Source organism: Pollachius pollachius, assembly GCF_949987615.1.
Source record: "Pollachius pollachius genome assembly, chromosome: 7".
Lineage (NCBI taxonomy): Eukaryota > Metazoa > Chordata > Actinopteri > Gadiformes > Gadidae > Pollachius > Pollachius pollachius.
Window position 1 is genome coordinate 10,258,111 of NC_136940.1, and position 23,635 is coordinate 10,281,745.

A 23,635-nucleotide genomic window follows, 5' to 3' on the forward strand; every position below is an offset into this window, starting at 1 on the left:
CTGCCTCTGACAATACACTATTTCCCATCTACCATTGCGGTAGGAACAACAACAATGGCGGCTTGAGGAAGTCGTTCGGGACGTGACAGGAATGGTCAAATGTGAAGCAATGAATTGAAATAAATAAATAAATCTACATCCTGCGCTCAAGTCACTGCAGAATACCGAAAAGCGTGGTGCATTTGGAATAGAGTAAACTGTGTGTATTGTCCAAGAGATACAAATGCCTTCTCCAAAAGCGAAAAATCCTTTACGGAGCGGTGGTAGTCCTGTGCTTGGCAACTCCAACGGCCGTTTCGAGTTCATGTCGCTGAACCGAACACCGCCACCGCACCTTATCCAGAGGCAGGGCTCCGACACTACTACTGCCCGGTTAAGAGCCTCGGAGAGCCCCACACGGCGCCGCGGCTCCGGTTCTTCCACAGGTTCAACCAGCGGCCAGGGGATGCCAGAAGAGGACTGTATGCGGCTCAACCCGTCTATCCTAGGAATAGCGCTTAGCTCTCTTCTTGCCATAGACCTGTGGCTTTCCAAATGCCTTGGGGTTTGTGCCTGTGAAGATTCCTCATGGGGTAGTATTCGACCGTTGATGAAATTGATAGAGATCTCCGGCCATGGGATCCCTTGGCTGGTTGGGACAGCCTACTGCATCTATAAGAGTGACAGTACTGCAGGACAAGAAGTCATGTTAAACCTTTTCATGGGTAACCCGTCTTTTGTTGTTATACTTGTGGCCTTGCCTACGATTCCAAAATATTAAGCAATTTTGTTATAAGATCTTTGGGAATTTTACATGCGGCACACTTCACGTAGCTGCAATCTGTGCTTGTTGTGAATGACCGTCAGTGTCGAAAATGTTGAATGAAAATTAAGGAATAGCCATTGGTGCAGCCAATGATTCCATTCTCAGGAAATGCTGTGTATTCTCTACATCTTCCATGAGCGATAGAGATGTTGACCGAGCTTTTCCTAACCAAGACCAATTTAAGAATCACATATAGATATAATCTGACAATGACCAACGACTTAATCAGTCATTTTTTGTGCCACAGTGGGACCAACCAACTTGGTTGTATTGTGTAATGTAGGAATTCGGTGGAGGCTTACGTTCTATCATACATGGTTACATACAAATACGTAATACAATTAGATATGTGCCTTGCCTATACATTCAAATTGTATCTTAGTTTATTACATCACATTATGCAATATGCATCTACATTTGTAGGCCTACTGCCTGTGAGTTCATTTTAGAGATGTGAATTACAATGGTCAAGTTATATCACTATCAAGCCAGTGCCTTTCATTGCCAGAAATTAGTTACCTATTATATACCTTTGATGGTCTAACGTTCTCAGAGGTCAAAGGACAATTTGTGAAGAAATGTGTTGATCATAATAATAAAAACGCAAACTAGGTTCTCTCACATTCATTTAAACTTACCGATTGATGGCCTTGTTAAATCCATTATAATCCTTAGTCTTCAAAAGCAGGGCATTTTGGTACGTCAAGGTTTTTCCTTGTAATGAATAAATCATTACATCCATAAATAGAAATAGTAAAGTGAAAGCAAAGATCTGGAAGAAAAGGGGTAATGGATTCTGCAATCAGTCTCCAGGTTTACCTGATTAAGTTAAAGACGATGTGTTATGACTATTTTAGAGATATAGTATTCAGGCTCCAAGAGGAGTCCCAATAAGATTAGCTTATTCTGTGGTCCAGTATGACCTGCTATATGTAAGTGAATGCTTCTTTATTTATCTAAACAGGTACCCACTATGTCCTTCTTACCATGTACTACAATGTCTACCATTCTGTGCTTTACTGCCATTTCCATGTCACTAGGTTATACTGACATTGTTCTTCTCTCGCTCTCCCTTCACAGCCCTGCTACTGGACCTGGTCCTGGTGGGCATCGTCAAGGCTTCGGTGCGCCGGCGCCGGCCTGTCCACAACCGCATGGACATGTTTGCCACTTTCTCCGTTGACCGCTACTCCTTCCCCTCCGGCCACGCCACGCGTGCCGCCATGTGTGGCCGCTTTCTCCTGGCCCACTTGGTGCTGGCGGCACCGCTGCGGGTGCTGGTCCTGCTGTGGGCCGGCACTGTAGGACTGAGCCGTGTTCTGCTGGGCAGGCACAACGTGACGGACGTGCTGTTTGGCTTCTGGATGGGCTACTGCCAGTACAACCTGGTGGAAATGCTGTGGCTCTCACCGCAGGTGCTGCAGGCGCTTCTGGGACAGCTTTAGTAATGAGGGTTAGACAGTAGAGGGGTCCAAGGGCAGGACAGCAGGGAGCATGGTGGTTTTCACCGGCTGAAGCCAGTGTTTTGTTTTTCAAGTTAATGCAATCGTCATTCCAGCCTGTGAAATAGCAATAGTTTTTGTTTTGCTTTTTCTAAATAACAAGAAGAAATGTAGGTGCATATTGAATAGACCTCAAACCTGAGCCAAGGTATTGCATATGAGAATACAATTTGTACATAGACCAAAATTGCTCACATTCCATGAAGTTCTTCACTTAAAATAAAGCTATTTTTTTTATTCATTATAATTGTTAGCTCCCCCCCCCCCCCCCCGAAAAGAGTTAACAATAAACTATACATCCGGCATGACCATCATAGGATCAAAGACAAAAGTAATTAATTAACAGTGGTGGAATTCTGTTTGTATTTTTGCAGTATATAGGGGCACAATTTGTACCGTATTAAGTATGGACTTATTATATATAATATATTTAAATCAAACAAATTATTCAACTCCCGAAGGTCAAGATTAAAATTTTGCACCTATTGAACTTCCTTAAACCAGACAGATTCCATCTCCAGCCTGTAAAATAGTGCCAGAACACAATTAACATTTTTGTCAACACATTGCATGTAGCATGCTTTTTCGAGTAGCATCTAAAAAATACAAAGCCATTGTCTTATAACCTGCCTGGTGTATTCTTTAGGAGGCATTGAAGACTGACCACTTAATAAAAAAAAAAGTCTGTTGAGTATGTCCTGTGTACTTTGACACCTGAAAATTGTCAGTGTCTGAATATAGAGATTCCGTTTAAGAATAACTTGTTATGTGGTACGAGATTGACCATATTAATGCTATGTTCTGTCAATAATTAGAGAACAGTTTTGTAATATGACTTGCATGCAGAGTCTAGACACTGTAGACCGGTCATTTTAAGGAGTTGTAAGCAATCTCAGAGTAGGCCTTTGTTTCAAAAGCAATACAATAATGTTCCAAGATTTTTTTTTATTGGGAGACGAAGAGATGAAGGATCAATGAATGTTAATGTCCCAGAGATTTTATATGTTTGTGATGTTAATGATTAACATATGGTGATATTCATGGGTTTTCAATGTTTCCCCTGAGATTTTTTTTTTCCATCTATGGTGCAGAACTGTTTGTTCGGTGCGCTATGTTGATGTGTTTGACAGTGTGCAAGGTACTGATTTGTGCGTGCAGTCGTCAACACAGTGCCGATGTGCATGTGCACAGTGCCGATATCCGTCCATTAATGCAATCATTCTTCTGCATTAATGATGGCAGAAATACTGTTTTCCATCTGCAATTTGTCCTCCGACCATCAGGTTTTTCATTGTTCTGTTGCTTCTGTTCTGCACAACCAAATATGTAGGCCAGCTTATAATATGGCGCTTGTTGGGTAACTTCATCCCTTAATGCTTCCTACATTTAGTCTAAAACCATTCATGGACTAGTGCCACTTACATTATCATGTGTCTTTCTTTATGGTCAGTATTTTTACACAATATTTCTCCAATGACAATAATAAAGACAATGCAACTCTTCAGGGCGGTGTAGTAGTGGGCAACTATGATATTAACGTTTTTCAATAAAACAGCTTTTGGGAGGCCAACATAATTTGTTATTAATATATATAGGTATGGTTTTCATGCCTGATTTCAGTGGCGCTAGTATTCCAGAAGCGGCGCTGTGCCACTGCTGGATGCGTGTAGGTGAAATACTGACTTATTCACCCTTTGTTTGATGTGTTTTACTGTAACGTTTTCTTTTCTGTTGTCCTATAATCTCTGCTATGATCTTCTGCCATAAAGGTTCCCTAAATGCTCTGTTGCAAAATTGGAAAAGCTGAAATTACCTCGCTGTCGGCATTGGTATGCTAGTGCCTCCTCAACTTGATGAATCAAGATATTGAAGCATAGAAAGATTCCGTAATAGTGGTGATATGGAAACACTTAAAGTAAGGTGCAAGAAAATAAAAACCTGCCTAAACAAGCTAATGATCTTTTAACTTGTCGCCCAAACAACTTCTTAACAATTCACAAAATATGAAGCGGTGTGATTCTTTTACACGCTTGCTTGTCAAGTAAAATGGTATTGAATTGGACATCTCAATCATAAATAATAAATAACAATATAATTCTTATTGTCTCAATAACCACCAAGATGTCCTTGCACTGCACGACTGTAGGCTACTGAGGATAGGGTCACTCGCTGGGACGCAGTATTCGTGTTACTCTTCCGAGTCCTATCCTTGTTAGCACTGCAGAGTCGGCCTCTTACCCTGTCCTTAACTTTGTCAAACCTGTGGGCTACCCTAATGTTCTACCCATCTGTACATTTATTCATAAACTCATAAATATCCAATTTCTAGTGAGAACCAAAACAGTTTCGGGCAGACACAATGCTCACAAATTGACTAGTAATGGCGTTTTTATAGATGGACGTGTGAGCATGTTCATAGACAACATATTTTATTCTCTTTAAGACCCAGAATATAATTAAGGATTCAAGACTAGAACTGGAACTAGTAACGAGGGCTCTTATTTTTTCTTCTAATTTAATTGTATCATACTGAGTTTGACTTTGTGCCCTTTAGATAATATTAGGTGTTATATCTCTACTTTACTTCTGAATTAAAGATTGCAGAATTGAATCTAAATAATATGGACCACATATAGACACCTCCGTTGCTTGCTGAGTGCGTATTTTAATTGAATGCAACTTCCTTGCCCCACCCATAATACCCGCGAACATTCTGAAAGGGCGTGTTCCTCATGGACATGACATTAGGTAGCCTGGGTATACCCATACCCATACCCTTGCGTGCAATTTAATTTCGTGCTGCTAAGCAGCCTGGATTCCATGGATCCGATTTTCGCCTGAGATAGGGAACCAATCGCAGAACAGGGAGGGACGGCAAGAGGATGACGACGTCTATGCGACACACCCATCGTCTTCTTTCTTCCTCATCGAAGGCTATGAGCTACGTACCGACTCATATGATAGACATTTGTAGCGCCCAATAAACGGCTCCGGGCAATCGTAAACCACGCCTCAAATACGAGAAAATTAATGTGTCGTTCCCAGACCTCTTCTTAATGTAGATTGAGATGAGGTCTGGCGTTAGCATGGCTAGACATTAGGCTACTTTAATTCAAAGCTGGACCTGATGTACCAATGCATTCGATTTCACTTCCCTCATTTTCATCAGCTTACAAATATAGGCTACAATGAATTGTATTGTTCTGTATTGTCTAGTCTGGCATATAACAGAATGCTGGTATAATTGTCTGATTTATATATGTCAGTTGAAGTCAAATGAGCTATGTGGGAAAGGCGCCATTGTTACAAATGATAACTTTTGGAAGTTTACGCTGATGTGATTGTTTAAATAAAATATCAAATATGTTTTATCATGAATGGTTTGCGGTGTAGGCCTATGCCGAGGTATTCCGAGATCTATTCAGAGCTTTGACAGATTAGAAGAAGTAACATAGTAGATCAGAAGTAACCAATGGAACATGCATCGATCGACGGGAAACATGAAAGGTGCACAATACTTTTTCATCGGGCTACTTGAGGGGAGAGAATAAAGTTCACATTTATTGCCAAACCACCAAACTGGTCAATTGGGAAATATACTGCACTTTGGTCAAAGTGAAGTTATTTGGCCAAAGTAAATATAACATCGTGCTTGCCCTTATAAGGTCATGATAGGATGGGGGGGGGGGGGGGGGGGGGGGGGGGGGGGGGGGGGGGGGGGGGTCTACACTCTCAGTATAAAATGTTGCACCTATCTGCCCTTTTCCCATTTGGCTTGATAACGGATCAACCCGCAAGGTAGGAAAAACGCCACAGCTCTTTATGTGGCCTGATATTTTTTACTATATAGTGTAGGCCTAATGCACATAGTTGATGTTGTCTTTTATAATTGAATATTTCCTGCACCACTTAATCTACTCAAATTACTATTTCATTTTTATCTACTTTAGATACTGGGTCTATATATGTTGAGGTTAAAGTGTTTTGCTTGGTGAGCATCATAGCACCCATTGCCTTATCTAAAAGTCAATGATTTAAGTGTATCATAGCCTACTATTGATATTGTTTAGGTTTGAACACAACCACACTGTATCAAGCTGCTGGTAAAAGACTGCCTTGGCACCCCTTGAAGGGCGTTCCGAGAGCAGCCAAATTGAAAGCCTGATTTACAAAACCAGAAACACAGCTTTTACAGATGGCCTACATGATAGTTGTCGGAGAGATGATGTTCCATTTCCAGCAGAACAGTATAAACAGTCGGGACCGTTTATACTTAAATTGGTAGACTATAAATATTAAAATGCAGACTGACTGATATTGTTCTAAAAATCCAAATTGTGCAACACCTTTTCCTTTTGACCTCAGTTTCATTCCAACATCGACTATTAACAATTTTACCAGCAGCGGTGCTGAGGTGTGTGGGAGATGAGATCCAATGAGAACCGGGGTCAATACTTAATGCCAATAAAGATAAATAGAGAAAATATAGAAAGGTTTTTAAGGATATAGTATGAACTTGATGAAGCATGAACAGGTTTTGACACTTGACCCCTCTATTGAAAGGTGAATATAATTGAACGATACCAAGCCACACAATCGCAATTTTCCTTTACGACCACTAGAGGGCCGCGGAGAACATGGCATGGTAGGAAATTTACCCAATTCAACTGAAACGACCCAGGTGGTTAAGGATTAGTTGTGATCACTGATTTCAGTAGGTGCATTCCAAAATAAATTATCTCATAAAATGAAGTAGTATTCTATTCAGTATTCTTCCGCAATATTTATCAATGACCATAATGATAATGCAACAGTTGAGGTTGTTGCAGTTGGGGTACCTGTGATATATATTTATGTTTTTAAAAAAACTAATTGCATTTTGGGTATTGGACAATGTTTTCGTGCTCGTTTCAAAGCCGCTCTAGGCAGTGTAAATATAATAAAGAGTTCCAAGGTCGCAGAAATAAATGTTTAAAATGAATGTTTGAAAAGAAAGCAATGTTTTACCAGGTACAAAATGAACTAAAGTGATTGTGTTCTCAACCCAATAGAGAATTATTTTGGGGATCAAATTCCAAAGACCCTCCATTTGCCACAGTTTCAAAGTATTATTTGGCTCATAACACAATCTTTGAGGCGCCATTTTTAGGCCAACTGCGGTTAACATATAGCCATTATAGACATTACAAGACCAATTCGTTCATTTTAACTTTCAAAGTTTCTTTGTCAACTGGAGCAGACCAAAATGCCTCTGGAATTAGATGGCTCTAAAACCAATCAGAGCAATACAATTGGTGATGGGGTACTTCTCCGTCACACACAAGCCACCCCATATTAGGTAGATTGTGTAGGTTGTGATGGCCTGACCTGGACCAGATTGGGCCAGACCATCTGCCAGCGCAAATAAAACATGACCTCACTTATTCTTCTAGGCTAGTAAACATATGCAAGAACATGAGGTTAAGTAAATTGATTGATATCAAAAAATAAACACTGTTTATACAAATTAACAAACATTTCTGTATGTCATTTATAATTTTTATTTTCTATTTTTTTTACAATAATTTTAATTTGTCCCTTTTTAGGTCCCAACATGGTGAAAAGGGTGGCAATAATCGGGGCAGGGCCCTCTGGTCTGACCAGCATGAAAGCCTGTCTAGAAGAGGGAATGGTCCCGACCTGCTTTGAGAGCAGCGACGACATGGGGGGCCTGTGGAAGTTCAAGGCAAGACTGTTAGATGTCCTTGCACTCCCCCCCCCCCCCCCCCCCCCCCCCCCCCCCCCACCCCCCCCCCCCCCCCCCCCCCCCCCCCCCCCCCCCCCCCCCCCCCCCCCCCCCCTTATTACTGTCCCATATAACTTATAATTTCAGGAGAAAACGCAGTTATATGAAAAGAAATACTGGAACATTTTGAGTGAATTATTTTGAAGAGCTTAAAATGCGAAGCCAAATAATTATTAGTATGGTCAGTGGCCTGAATGAGATTCTTTTTTTTAATATTGCCTTACCTTCACTAAGCAACTTTTCTACTAGGGATATTTACTCCAATAACAACATATCTGAACTAGAAGGTTTCTAAAACACCAAATAGCATGCATCCACCAGTCAATTGTTAGCTATAAATCTTTTTATTATGGCCCACTTTGGCCGCCCCCTACAAACTGTGTGAAGTCTTGGAGCTAGCTTTGTAGTATAACATTAGAAATAAAAGCATTAAGGTGTTACCTTCCAGGCAGGAAGACAGTCTTCCTTGGTTTCCATAGTATATGACACAAGTCTTGACTTCATTCTGAGAGTTATAACAACAAGTCCAGCCATGAAAGTAAAGCCTCTCCTAAAAACCCCTCTCCTCCTCCAGGAAGTTTCTGAGCCAAACAGGGCCAGCATCTATCGCTCACTCACCATCAACATCTCCAAGGAAATGATGTGCTACAGCGACTTCCCAATCCCTGCCGATTACCCAAACTACATGCACCATTCCAAGATCCTCAAGTACTTCCGCATGTATGCTCAGCATTTCAAACTGCTGGAGTACATCCGCTATCAGGTATAACATCGGAAACTTACACAAGGAAATCAGAGAGTAATATTAGCTTTTATTGATTGGTCATATTTGCCTTAAATCTATAACATAATGATTTATGTTGTAATTCTTAGACCCTAGTAAAGAGTGTCAAACAGAGACCAGACTACTCCCGTAGTGGACAATGGGAGGTCTTGACCCAAAGCAAGGATGGACAGGAGGAAAGACATGTATTTGATGCGGTCATCTGCTGTTCTGGCCACTACACCTACCCCCACCTGCCTCTCAAGGAATTCCCAGGTAACCCAACATCAGCCAATATAACAAACATTTTTTCAATCACTCACTCTGTGGATTGAAAATTAATGACTACTTTCTTGTTTCTCTCTCTTTCTACCATGTTGTGTGTGTGTGCACATGTTTGCGTGTTTTTAGGAATTGATACATTTGAAGGGAAGTACTTCCACAGCTGGGACTACAAGGGACCTGAAGACATGCATGGGAAGAGAGTGGTTGTGGTTGGCATTGGAAATTCTGGAGGGGACATTGCTGTGGAGGGGAGCAGAGTTGCAGAGCAGGTTGGAAAAAATATAACCCCACTTTTGCCTTGAGATGTCTATTGTATAATATATACAAATACCTTTGCAGGCACACATCTACAACATGATATTGAAGCTTGAATCCACAGGTCATCTACGGGCTTGGCTTTCCCCTCTCTATGACTTTGACTTTGACTTTATCTGACAGGTGTCTCACTGTGTGTTCATCTTGGTATCATTTGGGGTTTGCAGGTTTATCTAAGTACTCGCCGCGGGGCCTGGATCGTCCGCCAGGTCTCTGACAATGGCCTGCCTTTGGACATGAAGTACAACACACGCTTTGTCCACATCCTGTTCCAGCTGATGCCTGTCTCCTTCCTAAACTGGTTTGGTGAGGGGAAAGTGAATGCTATGTACGACCATACAATGTACGCCATCAAGCCCAAACACAGGTACCGTTTTTCAGTTCACATTATAGCATTAGTTGGTACATTTCTCATAATTATAATTACATTTATTTTTTACATTTTTGTTTAGTCCACACCGTTAATATTGGCCCAACATTTCAGCCATAGATAATTACATGCAGAATAGCTCCTCACAGTTTTGTGGTTTGATTTAGCACAGTACACTCATATAGGAAGAATGAGGAGACCCAGGGATGGACAAGGACAGTATAGTTGAGGAGAAGGAACATAGCATTATATCTGAACCAAATACAGATAGAAATAAAGTACTAAAGTACTGAGAGATGACGATAGAAGTTCTAGGAGTTATGTAACATTATAAGGCTTCCAACAGGGCTACACAGTAGCGAAGAGTCTTAAGAGAATAACAAGGCAGTCACATATTTCATGAATTTACCTATCGATCATCCACATTTTATTCATCCTGAAATATGGTCATCTGTTCTCTAATATCCCACCAACCTTTATCCGTGTCACCCTCTGTACCCCCCTGTCCAATAGACTGTTTAGTCAGATCCCAGTCTTCAATGATGAACTTCCCCTCAAGATTCTGTCTGGATCTGTGGTCATTAAGTCAAACATCAAGGAGATTCGTGGCTCTACGGTGGTGTTTGAGGATGACAGCGTGCTGGAGAAGGTTGGACGGAGATACATTGAATGTTTTTCAACTATAGGTCAACATCAGTTTCGGCCCTGATCTCTGCATCTGTTCACAGGTGGATGTTATCGTGTTCGCCACGGGGTACAACTATGATTTCCCCTTCCTCCCCCAAAATGCGATGTACAAGACTGGGCACCGTGTAGGCCTTTACAAGCACGTTTTCCCACCCACCCTGGAGCACTCCACACTGGCTGTGGTGGGTTTCATCCACGCCCTGGGAGCCATTATGCCCCAGGCTGAGATGCAAGCGCGCTGGGTAGCTAGTGTCTTCAAAGGTGAGTTTTAGTTTTTTTTCCATCTAAGTTGTCACCACCTGCACTAAACTAAATTAGACTGTTTTCAACCTCAAGATATTCTATCCATTGTCTCCAAGGCACAAAGAAGCTTCCTCCTACGCAGACCATGATAAAGTCTGTCGAGAAGGACACCAAAGTTATACAAAAAAAGTAAGAATCAAGTTTTATATATTTTCTATATTATATATGTTTCCTAATGAACTAATACTTACATAATGCTGACTGCCAATGTTATGTCCTCTGCAGCTTCATCGTGTCCAAGCGAACACCCTTGCAGGTTGACTTTGTCGACTACATGGATGACCTTGCGGGGGAAATTGGAATACGCCCCAGCCTTCTCTGGCTCTTCTTTACAGACTATGCTCTGTTCAAGAGGCTGCTGTGGGGCCCTATAACGGCATACCAGTACCGTGTGACGGGAAAAGGGAAGTGGGATGGGGCCCGCAAAGCCATCTTCACTCAATTTGAACGCATGTATGAACCACTGAAGACCCGCAAGGTCCGTAAGCCTGCCCTGCCACCCCTTTATGATTCAATGGTTTAGAGAAAAAATTTCCTGTTAAAAATGTGGCCAGGCAGGTCCTGTGATTTATTCAAATTCGTTTCTTGTTCTTTTTACATCTCTCGTCAGGTGGACGAGCAGGACCAGGGAACTTCTCTTGCAGGTCTGCTGTTCAAGTTGAGCCTGCCCGCTGTGGTCGGAGGAGCTGCGGCGTACTACGTCCATGCCCACAACCCCAACACCATCCCAAACCTCATCGCCAGGCTGCGCCCACAGTTGGCCTGAACGGGGGCTGTGCTCCCATTATAAGTTCAGCATTGTAGTAACAAGACTAGGTCTCTTTGCCAGAGGTCTCTAATCTATGAGTTGATCTTGTAGGCTGTGATAACACTTAACAGCACCATTTCGATATGTCTGTCTTTGGTAACTATGTCTGTAATAGATAGACATTAGTACTTTTATTAATTTCTGATTGTTAATCATGATGTCTTAATTGTTAACTACTAATGCAGATTGCATTGGCATGTACTTCAATCTTTAATACATTTTAAACAAGTTGAAAGCAATAGTTGTAGTTAAGCAATAAATTCAGAATTTGATTCAGTCGATTGTATTTAAGTTTTGTTTTAATCTCCAGTACATAAGTAATGTAAATTGCTGGTTAGGGTTAGAGTACACCTTTTCTGATAGTGCAAGCTCCCCAAGAAGCTGCCTGACTCCTTTAGAACTCATGTCCATGTGAAATCCCCCTTCTTCCGTCTCAAGGTGTTTTAAATCTGGTTGAACAAAAGGTGGAAACGGCGTTGAGTGCGTAAGGGCACTCCGTGATGGGACAAACAAAAAATGCTCCATAGAAAAATGAAACAAAAGTTTGCCCATTCTTTTGATCTTGATAATCATCCATTCAGTTGGACGACTAGCAGATTTATGTCACTGTCACTCCACTGCTGGTAGAACATAATCATTACTGGGAATTTGAACCTCATGGATGTCAAATAATTGAGCTGTTGTATTGCATGGTCATGCATACTTTTTTGTATTTAATTGGATGACAACTTTGTCTATGATAAGTTGTGCAGAATGCGATGTGCCTTCATCCAAACCGGGTTGTCAGAGTCATGGCAAAATACAAATACATGAGACTAGTCTTCTCGGGCAAACCATCTGCGTAACTGTGCTATATAATTGATGCATGTCACAGCCCAGCTATTGTTGCCTGAGGGCAGGTGAGACCAAACAAATACATTTCGTTGCATTCATGAATGTGACCTATGACCTGTCACCAGGTAAACCTGTAGTTCACATGAACCACATTCAAACACTTTTAAGATGTCTGGACAACTTCCCCCCTTGACATTTCTAACTAATAGACCAACACCGATCTGACCAAATGAAACAATGCAGCCAAGTCTACCTAGTTGTGAAAGTGTTCTCCAACAAAGAGACCTCTGCTGAAGAAGGGAATATTTCTATGTTTCTAAAGATGGAAATTAGTAAAAATACAAAAATATAGCAAAGCTCTCTTTCATCTATATAAAAATATGAGAAGCATTTAGCACAATTTGTTCAAGATCTATTTTTATTCAACACAGTCTTTACAGGTCAGGCAAAGGTTCAATCGGCTCGCCTGTTTTTCTGACCTTTGAGTTCAATTGCGTTCCAACCAGTTCTTCTGGGTTTTGACTTCAGGAAGATCAGCCCTAACTGCACAGACTGAAGTAGGTGGCTTATTGTTTAATTTAAAATGGGTTTCAAACCTATGTGTTCAAGATAGGCCGACAATTTGTTTCCATTAGAAAAACTATGATTCGCCAATGATAAATGGTGATTTTTCCTCAGCTGTACAATATAACTTCTAGACTCGTGTAAGCTTACTACAGTCTTGTAAGAAAAGGGAAACAATAAAAAAGAACGCCACAAAACGTTAGATCTAGATTCTTGATCTCGATTGGCAGGTCTAGATTCTCGACCTTACTGTTAAAAAGCCCCTAGCGATATCCAGTGAGGATAATTGTAATGCCGCGTCAACTCAGCCATATCTGATTTGTTGAGTGTAATTCCTGCAACTAGATTTTGGTAGAGTTTCTGTTTCAGTTGTCCAAGAGTGTGCGTAAATGAAGAAAAACCACACATTCATACATGCATACATACCCCATACACATCCACCTAAATCTGTCAAAGTAGGCCTACAGACAAACCTTCATATAATATTCATCTAATATTCATATAAAGGAGCTCAGAACAAAGGGAGACTTCCACCGTGGGGTAGGCTACATGGTGGCTGGAAACCTACTGCACAGAAAAGCAGTGTTATCATTCATAAAGTCTCTAAACGGGTGAAATATAGTCTTTTTGTGTTTTGTTTTTTTCTTTGGGTGAGCTTCTGAAACTCCTGGAATTACGTAGGCGCAAGCAGCCACCCAGCCGCCTCTTCCCCTGGAAGAGCCATAGATCTTCAGGATCACAACATTCAGTTTCGTCGGGAATATCTGATCTGAACCGGAGTTAATAAACACATTAGTAAGGGGGATGTAGGCCTGCCCTATTGTGCCAATTACATCTCAGTTGTATGTTGAAAAAAGTTCGTTGCACGAACAACTTATAAATGGGCTGCTCAATCGTCTCTTTCTTCCCAGTCAAGTGTACAACAATGGTCCGGCGGGTGCTAGTTATTGGAGCTGGCGCTTCGGGTCTAGTCTGCATCAAGACCTGTCTGGACGAGGGTCTGGAGCCTGTGTGCTTTGAGAGCAGTGATGACATTGGCGGACTGTGGAGGTTTGAGGCGAGTTTGTACGGGTCTTGTCTTGTATTAATGTTGTAAATGCCATACAATTACCTCCCGTAAAAAAACAAGTCACTGTATGCCTGCACCAAAAATAGAAGTTGATCTAGTCTCATATTCTGATGTTAATATTATTACTAGCATAGTCATAATGGTAGTCATGTCCGAAGTCCTAACCTTGCTTTTACTCAAACAGGAATCACAGAGTGAGTCAGAGCGCACTAGTATCTATCGCTCACTGGTAACCAACACCAGCAAGGAGATGATGTGTTTCAGTGACTTCCCCATGCCTGCTGATTACCCAAACTATCTGCACAATGCCCAGCTTCTGCAATACTATCGGCTTTATGCAGACCACTTCGGTCTGCGCAGACACATTCGTTTCCGAGTAAGTTGGAATTCTGTGTGTCTGGTTGTCTGTGGTTAGATATAATATTCTGGATGAATAGTATAATTGAATAGATGAACAGTGTAATAAGAAAAAGCATGGCGGTCAGTTATAGGGTTTGGTTTCAATATAACAATAACTTATTTTGGTGTCAGCCCTGCAAAAATCGGATCTTTCAGCTCATAAATAATTGCTGTGTGTGTGTGTGTGTGTGTGTGTGTGTGTGTGTGTGTGTGTGTGTGTGTGTGTGTGTGTGTGTGTGTGTGTGTGTTTCAGATCAAGGTGACACATGCCAGGCCAAGGCCAGATTTCTCCCAGTCTGGTCAGTGGGATGTGATCACAGTGGACCGGGAAGGGCTGGAGGAGAAACACATCTTTGATGGGGTTCTGGTGTGTTCTGGACATTACACACAGCCAATCTTACCCCTAGGAGAATTCCCAGGTCGGTAAATTGTAGTGAATGTGCTTGCAGTTGATCACAAATAAAATTGATGGGTCTACGATATCTGTGACACTGTCCAATTATTTTGATTGGGCAGAATAATTTTCACGATAACATTACATTATTTGAGGAAATCTCTACATTTCTTACATGTTCTGCCACTTTCAGGTCATGAGCAGTTCACCGGCAGATGCCTCCACAGCTGGGAGTATAAAGACGCAGATGATTTCAGAGGGAAGAGAGTGGTGGTGGTGGGCATCGGTAGCTCTGGAGGAGATTTAGCTGCGGAGATAAGCAGATCTGCAGCCAAAGTCAGGCATTGATCGATTACCTATTATCATTTTGATTTGTCAGTAATCATAGTTACATTTATTCACTTGCGTCAATTCTGCTTCATAATTCTGCGTGAATATTTCTTTATGAGTTCTATAGAGTTTTAACTACTATACATTTTAAGTACATTTAATATCTTTCCCCTATTGCGCACTCATATTAGGGCTGCACAATACATTTATACAGTACTATTTTGCTACAATTATAATCAATCTGTTTTTGTAAGGCTGTTACATTAAACAAAATTACGACTTATAACTCAGTGAATATTTTGTATTTGTGTGTGTATGTAACTCATAGACATTACAGAATATTAAGCAAATCAATCTGTGAGAGATAAAAAATCCCAATCATAATATATTTCGAAATAGTCGTATAATTTTGGCATAATCGTGCAGCCTAACTCCCATCCTTCTCTTCCTCACACCATCAGACATTCCTTAGCACACGGAAGGGGTCCTGGGTGGTGGGTAGGATGTCCAGTGGGGGTCTTCCCCTGGACATGATAGCCATCAGCAGGTTCACCAACACCCTGAAGAACCTTCTCCCCAAAAGGCTGATAAACTGGGCGTCAGAGAGAGTCTTGAACCAGAAATATGATCACAGACTTTATGGGCTGATGCCCAGAAAAAGGTAACACGCATGCAGTGCTTAGGGAGAAACATTTCTGTGGAGGATGTTCTTTCCGTTGGAGAGGGGAGGGGTTCATGTACAACCATATTTATGATTCATCTCTCAAAGGTTCTTAGATGGAGGGGTGTTGATAAACGATGACCTGCCTGGCCGGATCCTACAAGGAGGGCTGGTGATGAAGACCCACCTGTGTGGCTTCACAGCCTCCGGGCTTGTGTTTGAAGATGGAACGGTGGAGGAAGACATCAACGCCGTGGTCTTCTGCACAGGATACCGGGCTGTTTTCCCGTTCCTGCCCCTGTCTCTTTCTGATGGGCCAGGAGGCGAGTTGTCCTTGTACAAGTAGGTAACCATCATGGATATAATTGTTTTTGTCTCTAGAACTGGAGTGGATATCACCTTTTCTAATTATGTTTCTTCTCATGTCTTTGATATGTGTTTCAGGAGGGTGTTCCCTCCTTCTCTGGAGCCGCCCACACTGGCCATCATGGGTTTGTTTCGGACCAAAGGACCGATCATGCCCATAGTGGAGATGCAAGTCCGGTGGGCGTTAAAGGTTTTTACAAGTAAATACCAAACTGGAAACACACAATTGCATTAGATCCCTGGCAAAATGCAAGCACACTGTCACAAAAACTAAAGCAACACACACACACTCCCTCACATTCTCACACTCCTCCTCTATCTCACTCACTCATTCACTGACTCACACATTCTCACACAAATAATAACACGTTTCCTTTCACAAGGTTCATGCCACCATGCCACTAAAGAGAGAATGCTGTGTGTCATTGATTCTGAGAGGAGGATATACATGGGGAGGTAACTGGAATCATGATCACTGGTCCAACAATGAGACAGGGAAAACTTAAAACAAGCATAAAGATCAGGATGTCATTTATCACAATATAAATATTGTTAGTTACCTAAGCAGAACATATCCGTCACATCACAGTAATCCACAAGACGCCGCATTGCAAGTGGAGTACATCCCATACCTGGATTCCATGGCTCAAGAGGTGTGTTGTCTAATGCTTGGTTACAAATCCATTGTTGTTTAATACTGTCCAAAATGTAATACAATCTAAGCATTAAAAAATGGTCTTAAAACTGCACTATGTGTGTTCCCATTTCCCACTCTAGTGGTTGGAGTAGAAGTTGTAGCTACAATTATAGCGAGTGGACCAGAATAAACAATTGATTTCAGATTTAAATTTCCTGAATGGATTGACTGGATGCATTTTATTCATTTTTTCAGATATTGTTTCATGCAGTAATGGGCTGCATTAGAAGAGTTACATATGCAGGATTAAGTGTTTGCTATCTGTACTTCACCTACAACTGTTGTTAATAAGACTCTCCTATCCCAGATCGGTGTTCGCCCAAATGTTCTGCGCCTATTCCTGACAGACCCTAAGCTGGGGTTGAAGGTGTTCCTAGGGCCATGCACACCTTACCAGTACCGCCTCACTGGGCCTGGGCGCTGGAACGGAGCCCGGCAGGCTGTCCTCACTCAATGGGATCGGGTAGAACAGCCATTCAGGACCAGAGCAGTGCAGGAACCAGAGTCAAGTAACTGCGGTGCCCTTTCCCTTTGGCTGCTGTCTGGGGCAGCCATGTTGATATGTGGAGTGTCGTGGTGGACTCTGGAATAAACTCCCAGCATACCTTCCATTGTCAGCCCATGACAGATCCCTGTGATCCACAAAGCAGGAAAACATGCAGGGACAGGATGAAGACCTTGGTTTACAGGATCAAAATATATAAATTATAATAATATGATTCAAATATATATTCTTCATTTCAGCAGAGAAGAGATCACAGCCTTCATGATTTATTTCACTAATATATTTATCAACAAAGTATCTGTGAACCTTCTTTACCCTTTAATATTCTGAAACACAAAGTGCTATAGATTAGGCCTGATGTGATTAACGCCTTTCTGCTATCTGGGCCTACTCACCTGAAGCCTTTTTAATTGAATCATGTGTGAGTGGGTAGGGTGAGACAAGTAGGCCTTTTGGAAAACCATTTTTCAAGTCCATCTGTTTAGGCAAATGTATTTTGTCTGCAGTCACTTAATATTTAATATTATCAACATGGGTGAAAAATATCCTCAAACAGCCTGTCCCTGTTATGTTTGAGTGTCCCATGGGGTAGGCTAGGTTTTTCAGATTCTATGCAAATTTACTACATAACTTGATCCTTATAGAGCGCAACAGTGAATGTCCCCTTTTTTAAGTGCTCTGGTTCTGGAAGTTTATTTCCCATTCATGTTCTCCATTGACTTTCAGAAAATAAATTGACAATTTTTCCTTTCTTTGGGAGCCAAACTTGTTGTCTATGCCTCGTCCAAGTTACTCAGTCAATGAGAGGCAGAGTAGGGCGGGTCACGACTTCGCCCTTTGTCTGCTAATCTTGTTTGCTGCGAGCCACACTTCCAGGCAGCGTGGAGAACACTCACTGTAAGCAACTTGTTTTTTTAAAGTAATTAAGCGAATGATAAGGTTAGCTTGTCAACTTAAAGAGTAAATCATTCTACTGTTTAAGATGGAATTCGAACTCTGAGCTAAAAACATTTTTATTTTGGGTTGAGAGTTTGAGGAAAGAGGGGGGCATGTAATCCCCATGGTTACGACCCATGAAAACTAACAAGCGAAGTTGTATGTAAAATTAGCCCCACACCATAGTATAATGCAATATACATACAATATAACGATATAGTGGGAATCCTAACCTTCACTCGGACACGGATCTGAAACAAATCACTGCTTAGACGGAGCTTCACCATGCACACACACCATAACGTTATACTATAAGGGTCTGAAAGCTCAACTTTCTGTCGGACGCCATGTCTACACACGGTGCCCTTTGTGTTTTAGGGAGAATGGCAAGCAAAAACATAGGATTTGAACTTTTTCTCTAAATTTGGGACTTATTTCATTCACAGAGATAAAAAGGCATAGATTACTATGTCGACGATCATAGAAAAACGAATTAACATGTTAGGTTTTAGTTAGCTATTGTGGTTCTCCATTGACCTGCACGGCCGATACAAGAGTTTGTATCTAGCAGGTCTGAAAATCCCTGACAGGCTTTTATGTGTCACTTAAACATAGTTCGTTTAGAAAATGGGAAGGGGCCTGGGCGCCGTGCAACAATTATTTTCTTTATTTTCCGGCCAAAAAAATTCCCTTTTTGAGCCATCACCAGCAATTAAAAAGCGAATGCATATATTTTGATTTTGGGCAAAATCAATATGCTTATATATTTTTTAACATATCCAACACCACCACTGTTCAGAGTCGAAATTACAACACTGCAGTGTCCAATTAAATCAGTCAACTTAATATTAACTCTTTAACTAATCTATTTACCAACTCTGGCTTTGAAAGCAACCTTTGAACTCGACTTTGATTTTTCTTTGACTTCTAGTTAAACACAAGGTATCAGCTTTAGGTTTGGCATTTTATCCCTTACCCTCAAAACAACACATCTACTGCAGAAATGGTGCAGAGGGTGGCTGTGGTTGGAGCGGGTCCCTCTGGGCTGACCAGCATTAAGGCCTGTCTGGACGAGGGTCTGGATCCCACCTGCTTTGAGAGCAGCAATGACATCGGCGGCCTGTGGAGATTTAAGGTAAAATTCAATTTGGCAGAGTGATGATGAACAGTTAATATTAGGGACTAACATTTTCCTCATAGTAGGGGTAAGTGACAAACCTCACTTATTTTTATGATAATCATAATAATTCTATATAGTATAATTGTCCCAGACAGATTGAGGGGGTACCACATTCCAAGGTGTTGCTCAGACTTTATTCTTTCCATAATACCAACATTTATACATCCTATGTGTCGTCAATCTCATCGTTCTTCCACTAGGAACAGCCAGAGCCTGGCAGAGCCAACATCTACCACTCTGTGGTGGTCAACAGCTCCAAAGAGATGATGTCATTCAGCGACTTCCCCAGCCCTGCGGAATTCCCCAACAACATGCATCATTCTGAGGTGCTTCTGTACCTGCGGCTATACGCCCAGGCCTTCAAGCTGCTGCCACATATACACTTCCAGGTAGAGCAATCTGGCGAATAGGCCTCTGTTTGGTCCTTTTGGAATGGCCTTGAGCTGGAATTGGCAAGTCAGTTTAGACTATAGTATTGGATCCAAAAGGGATGGCTGCTGTTTTCATCCAACTGTTACACAGACGAAAAATTGAAGATCCATCCGCAAATTATTCTTCCTTGTGTGTGTGAAGATTCAATGTATGCTTATACAATATTTCTCATAAAAAAAACTGGAAACATGCTGATAGCTGGTTTATTTTATTTTGTGTAAGTATGAAAAATCTGCACTATATGTGGTTATGTGTGTTCATGCAGATGTGTCTGCGTTTACTTTTGTGTCCCATTGTGTTTATTTTCAGAAAACAGTGGTGAGTGTGAGGCAGAGGCCAGACTTTTCTGTGACAGGCCAGTGGGACATAGAAACAGAGGAAAAACCAGGGCAGAGGGAGACTCATGTCTTCGATGCTGTGATTGTCAGCTCTGGGCATTTCACAAAGCCTCATCTACCACTTCACGACTTCCCAGGTACCCTATCAAGGACAAAATGGCCCTCAAACATGTTTTTTTTTTAAAAATATACATGTATACTTTTCCTTGCTGTTTTTTGTAGGCATTGAGAGATTTGACGGAAAATATTTCCACAGTTGGGAATATCGCAAGGCTGACAGTCTGCAAGGGAAAAGAGTGGTCGTGATTGGGATTGGGAATTCTGGCGGCGATATTGCAGTTGACATAAGTAGAGTTGCAGAAAAGGTAAATAAATGAAAAATCTGCAGTAAAAGAGGAGTTCAGTGACAGTTTACCAGGGGAATGCCTAGTAGTATTGAATAGAGGGAATGTTTTTTTTTCGCTTTTATAGGTGTATCTCAGCTCCAGAAGTGGGGCGTGGCTGGTCGGCCGTGTGGCGCAAGGGGGCCTCCCTTGTGACCTGGTGGGCACTTCACGCTTCGACCTAGCGCTAGCGGGCTTACTGCCTACATGGAGCGCTAAGGCGTTCGAGACCAAGCTGAACCGGGCGTTTAACCACAGCCTCTATGGCCTCCAGCCTCGACACGGGTAACCAGTGCACAGAAGAGCTAGACGCTAAGAGCTTCCACAGGTCCATCTCTAAATTCATTCCTAGGCATTCTGATCTCAAGATGGAATGCCTGGAACTTAAAATGTTGCTTATTTTTTAGAGAGAGAGGGCAGGTCTTTTGAGCATGCTTCGGAAGGAGTGATTTCCGTTTCAGTTCCATTGGTTTAGCGGCACAAGGCGAGAAAGTGACAATCTTTTCCATCACATTTCGTTATTTCCATATTTATTCCCTCTTCTCTTTATTCTATATTCTTGTTGTTGTTCTTCTTGCCATGTTCATAATATTCTCACTCAGAGAACCATTAACTGGCTTACACAGCTCAGGGGGAGATGGAGAATGCGAATTGTGTTGCAATACTCCGGGATAACGCTACAATTCTTGATCCTCTCTCAGCTCAGCTCGTACCTTCCCAATCATGGATCGTAATTGTTAAACTTTTCAGTTGTGAGGCCAATTCTCTTGAGAGAGTTAAGGTCAGAGATGACTTTGCATACATTAGTTGATGATCTACTAGATATCGTGGTTTGTTAACTGTAATCCAAACAATGCTTGACTTGCGATTATTCATATGGATGGAGGTGTCTTTTCAATTGTTAATTATTATATTATGTAATGAAAGCATCCACCGTCTTGTTGGCAGGTTTTTTGCGCAGATCCCGCTAGTGAATGATGAGCTCCCAGGTCGGATCATCTCAGGTCGGGTTCAGATGAGGCCAAACGTGAAGGAGTTCTGTGATTCCAGTGTGGTCTTTGTGGATGGAAGCATTATAGACAAGGTGTGCTTTGATCATCTTATCATATATTTTTCTGCTATTGCAATAATGAATTTCTCTTTTAAGTAGCCAGTTTTTTTTGTTTTTTTGTTTTGCACCGTGAAGGCGACAACAAAAATGTATAATTTTCCGTACCAAACTTGTTAAAGCACATGTTGTCTTTTCATCAAGGTGGATGTGGTGGTCTTCGCCACGGGTTACCACTACAGCTTCCCCTTCCTGCCCCGAGACCTGCAGGCTAAGAGCGGCCACAGGCTGCGACTCTACCGCCACGTATTCCCTCCTGGGATGTCCCGACCAACGCTGGCCGTGGTGGGCTTCATCCACGCTCTAGGAGCCATCAACCCCCTGGCTGAGATGCAGGCTCGCTGGGCCACACGTGTATTTAAAGGTACACTTGAGCTCCTCGGGTTCAGGCTCCAGGCCCAAACAAGACCATAGGCCTACTCTACTACTGTTTGCACACATGTTTCCATATCTGACTGAATCAGATGGCTTGCAGGATATCTTTGATGATACTGATATACTTAATAGATATCCAGCAACGTCAAGAAAAACAAGAATGCTACAATAGCTGTTCACTAACTATAACTCTTGATTGTTTTTTCCTTTAGATCTGATAGCACTTCCAACACAGGACGCAATGCTGCAAAGCATTGAGAAGGACACAGCCACCATGCATCAGAGGTGTGTGTGTGTGTGTGTGTGCGTGCGTGCATGCGTGTGTCTGTGTCTGTGTGTGTGTGTGTGTGTGTGTGTTTGAGTCTACTTACAAATAGGCCTTATAAAATAGGATATTGTCAGCTCTGCAGGATGGAAGAATCTTTTATTTTTTATTAATCATTTTCTTCTGCCATGCCTTTCCCTCTCCTAGTTTTGCCGTCTCTGAGCGTAATCCCCTTCAGGTTGCCTATGTACCTTACATGGACTCTCTAGCAGAGCAGATCGGAGTCCGACCGAATATACTCTGGCTCCTGCTTAAGGACGTCCGTTTGGGGCTACAAGTGCTCCTGGGCCCTTGTACACCGTATCAGTTTCGCCTGAGCGGGCCGGGACAATGGGTCGGGGCCCGTGAAACCATCCTGACCCAGTGGGAGCGGGTGGCCCAGCCTTTCAAGACCAGAGTGTCACAAGTACCCGAGCCTGGTCCGGATCACAAAATGAGGCTGATGATGGCTTTATCGGGTGTAATCGCCCTGTTCTGCTTCTGTCTCCACACAAAATCCTCCTTCTATTCTGTGCCCCCTCCACTCCTCTCGTGGAGGGCTCTTTAAGTGTCTCATTGGTGTTGAATGGGATGGTTGGTTTGCTGGCTCTCTTTCTTTTGCCTGTTTTAATAACGTGGGAACATCACATTTATTTTGGATGTTTAAGGTTACACTTCTGGCAAGCGTTTCTATATGGATAGATACACCTCCTGCCCATGCCTCTTATTAATTATGAATATCTTAGCGTGTCTTTGAGAAAAGCAGTGTCATTGTTGACTTTGTCTGATGTAGACGAAACGTAAAGCTTGGTATCATAAGATAAAAAAATAATTTAGTCTATCGTTAAAAAAAGGCCACTTGAGGACACCAGCACTATTGCAGTACAATATGTTAAACTATAATCTTTGCAGTTGTTGATGGAAGAGTGAGGCTGCAAATGATTTTCCTTCCCTTGCCTTAGAACATTTATATATGTGGGGAATACAAACTGGCTTTATTGAACAATCTTGGAGAATCACATTTTGGTTTAATTTTGACATGATACAATTTTGAATGATCTGTTTAAAATAGTTTATCCAAGTTTTAATGTATTTATTGATGTTTGGGATACCTTCCTTAAACCTGGTCAATTCAAA

At 41.9% G+C, this 23,635-nt stretch overlaps 3 protein-coding genes across 3 annotated transcripts; all 3 read left to right on the forward strand.

Annotated features, from left to right (window-relative positions):
* Positions 1 to 52: 52 nt before the first annotated feature.
* On the forward strand, positions 53 to 4,201 carry plpp6 (phospholipid phosphatase 6). The gene is made up of 2 exons (XM_079739118.1): positions 53 to 704; positions 1,886 to 4,201. The coding sequence occupies exons 1-2, from the start codon at positions 224 to 226 to the stop codon at positions 2,248 to 2,250; spliced, it is 846 nt and encodes a 281-aa protein (XP_079595244.1). The 5' UTR covers positions 53 to 223; the 3' UTR covers positions 2,251 to 4,201.
* Positions 4,202 to 7,900: 3,699 nt separating this feature from the next.
* On the forward strand, positions 7,901 to 11,581 carry LOC307078254 (flavin-containing monooxygenase 5-like; the record flags this gene model as incomplete). Its single annotated transcript, XM_079739984.1, has 10 exons — positions 7,901 to 8,032; positions 8,667 to 8,855; positions 8,966 to 9,131; positions 9,267 to 9,409; positions 9,623 to 9,822; positions 10,339 to 10,474; positions 10,554 to 10,773; positions 10,872 to 10,944; positions 11,041 to 11,293; positions 11,426 to 11,581. The coding sequence occupies 10 exons, from the start codon at positions 7,901 to 7,903 to the stop codon at positions 11,579 to 11,581; spliced, it is 1,668 nt and encodes a 555-aa protein (XP_079596110.1).
* Positions 11,582 to 13,946: 2,365 nt separating this feature from the next.
* On the forward strand, positions 13,947 to 23,066 carry LOC307077855 (flavin-containing monooxygenase 5-like; the record flags this gene model as incomplete). The annotated part of the gene is made up of 17 exons (XM_079739333.1): positions 13,947 to 14,086; positions 14,286 to 14,466; positions 14,743 to 14,908; positions 15,077 to 15,219; positions 15,675 to 15,874; positions 15,983 to 16,216; positions 16,319 to 16,440; positions 17,285 to 17,446; positions 19,380 to 19,513; positions 19,759 to 19,947; positions 20,300 to 20,465; positions 20,551 to 20,693; positions 20,800 to 20,996; positions 21,660 to 21,795; positions 21,964 to 22,183; positions 22,407 to 22,479; positions 22,667 to 23,066. 17 exons carry the CDS (start codon positions 13,947 to 13,949, stop codon positions 23,064 to 23,066), a joined length of 3,006 nt encoding a protein of 1,001 aa, XP_079595459.1.
* Positions 23,067 to 23,635: the final 569 nt, after the last annotated feature.

Coding starts and splice junctions, on each gene's coding strand:
- plpp6 (XM_079739118.1), top strand. CDS start 224: ATGCCTTCTCCAAAAGCGAAAAATCCTTTACGGAGCGGTGGTAGTCCT. Junction 705..1,885: donor CATGTTAAACCTTTTCATGG/GTAACCCGTCTT, acceptor CTCCCTTCACAG/CCCTGCTACTGGACCTGGTC.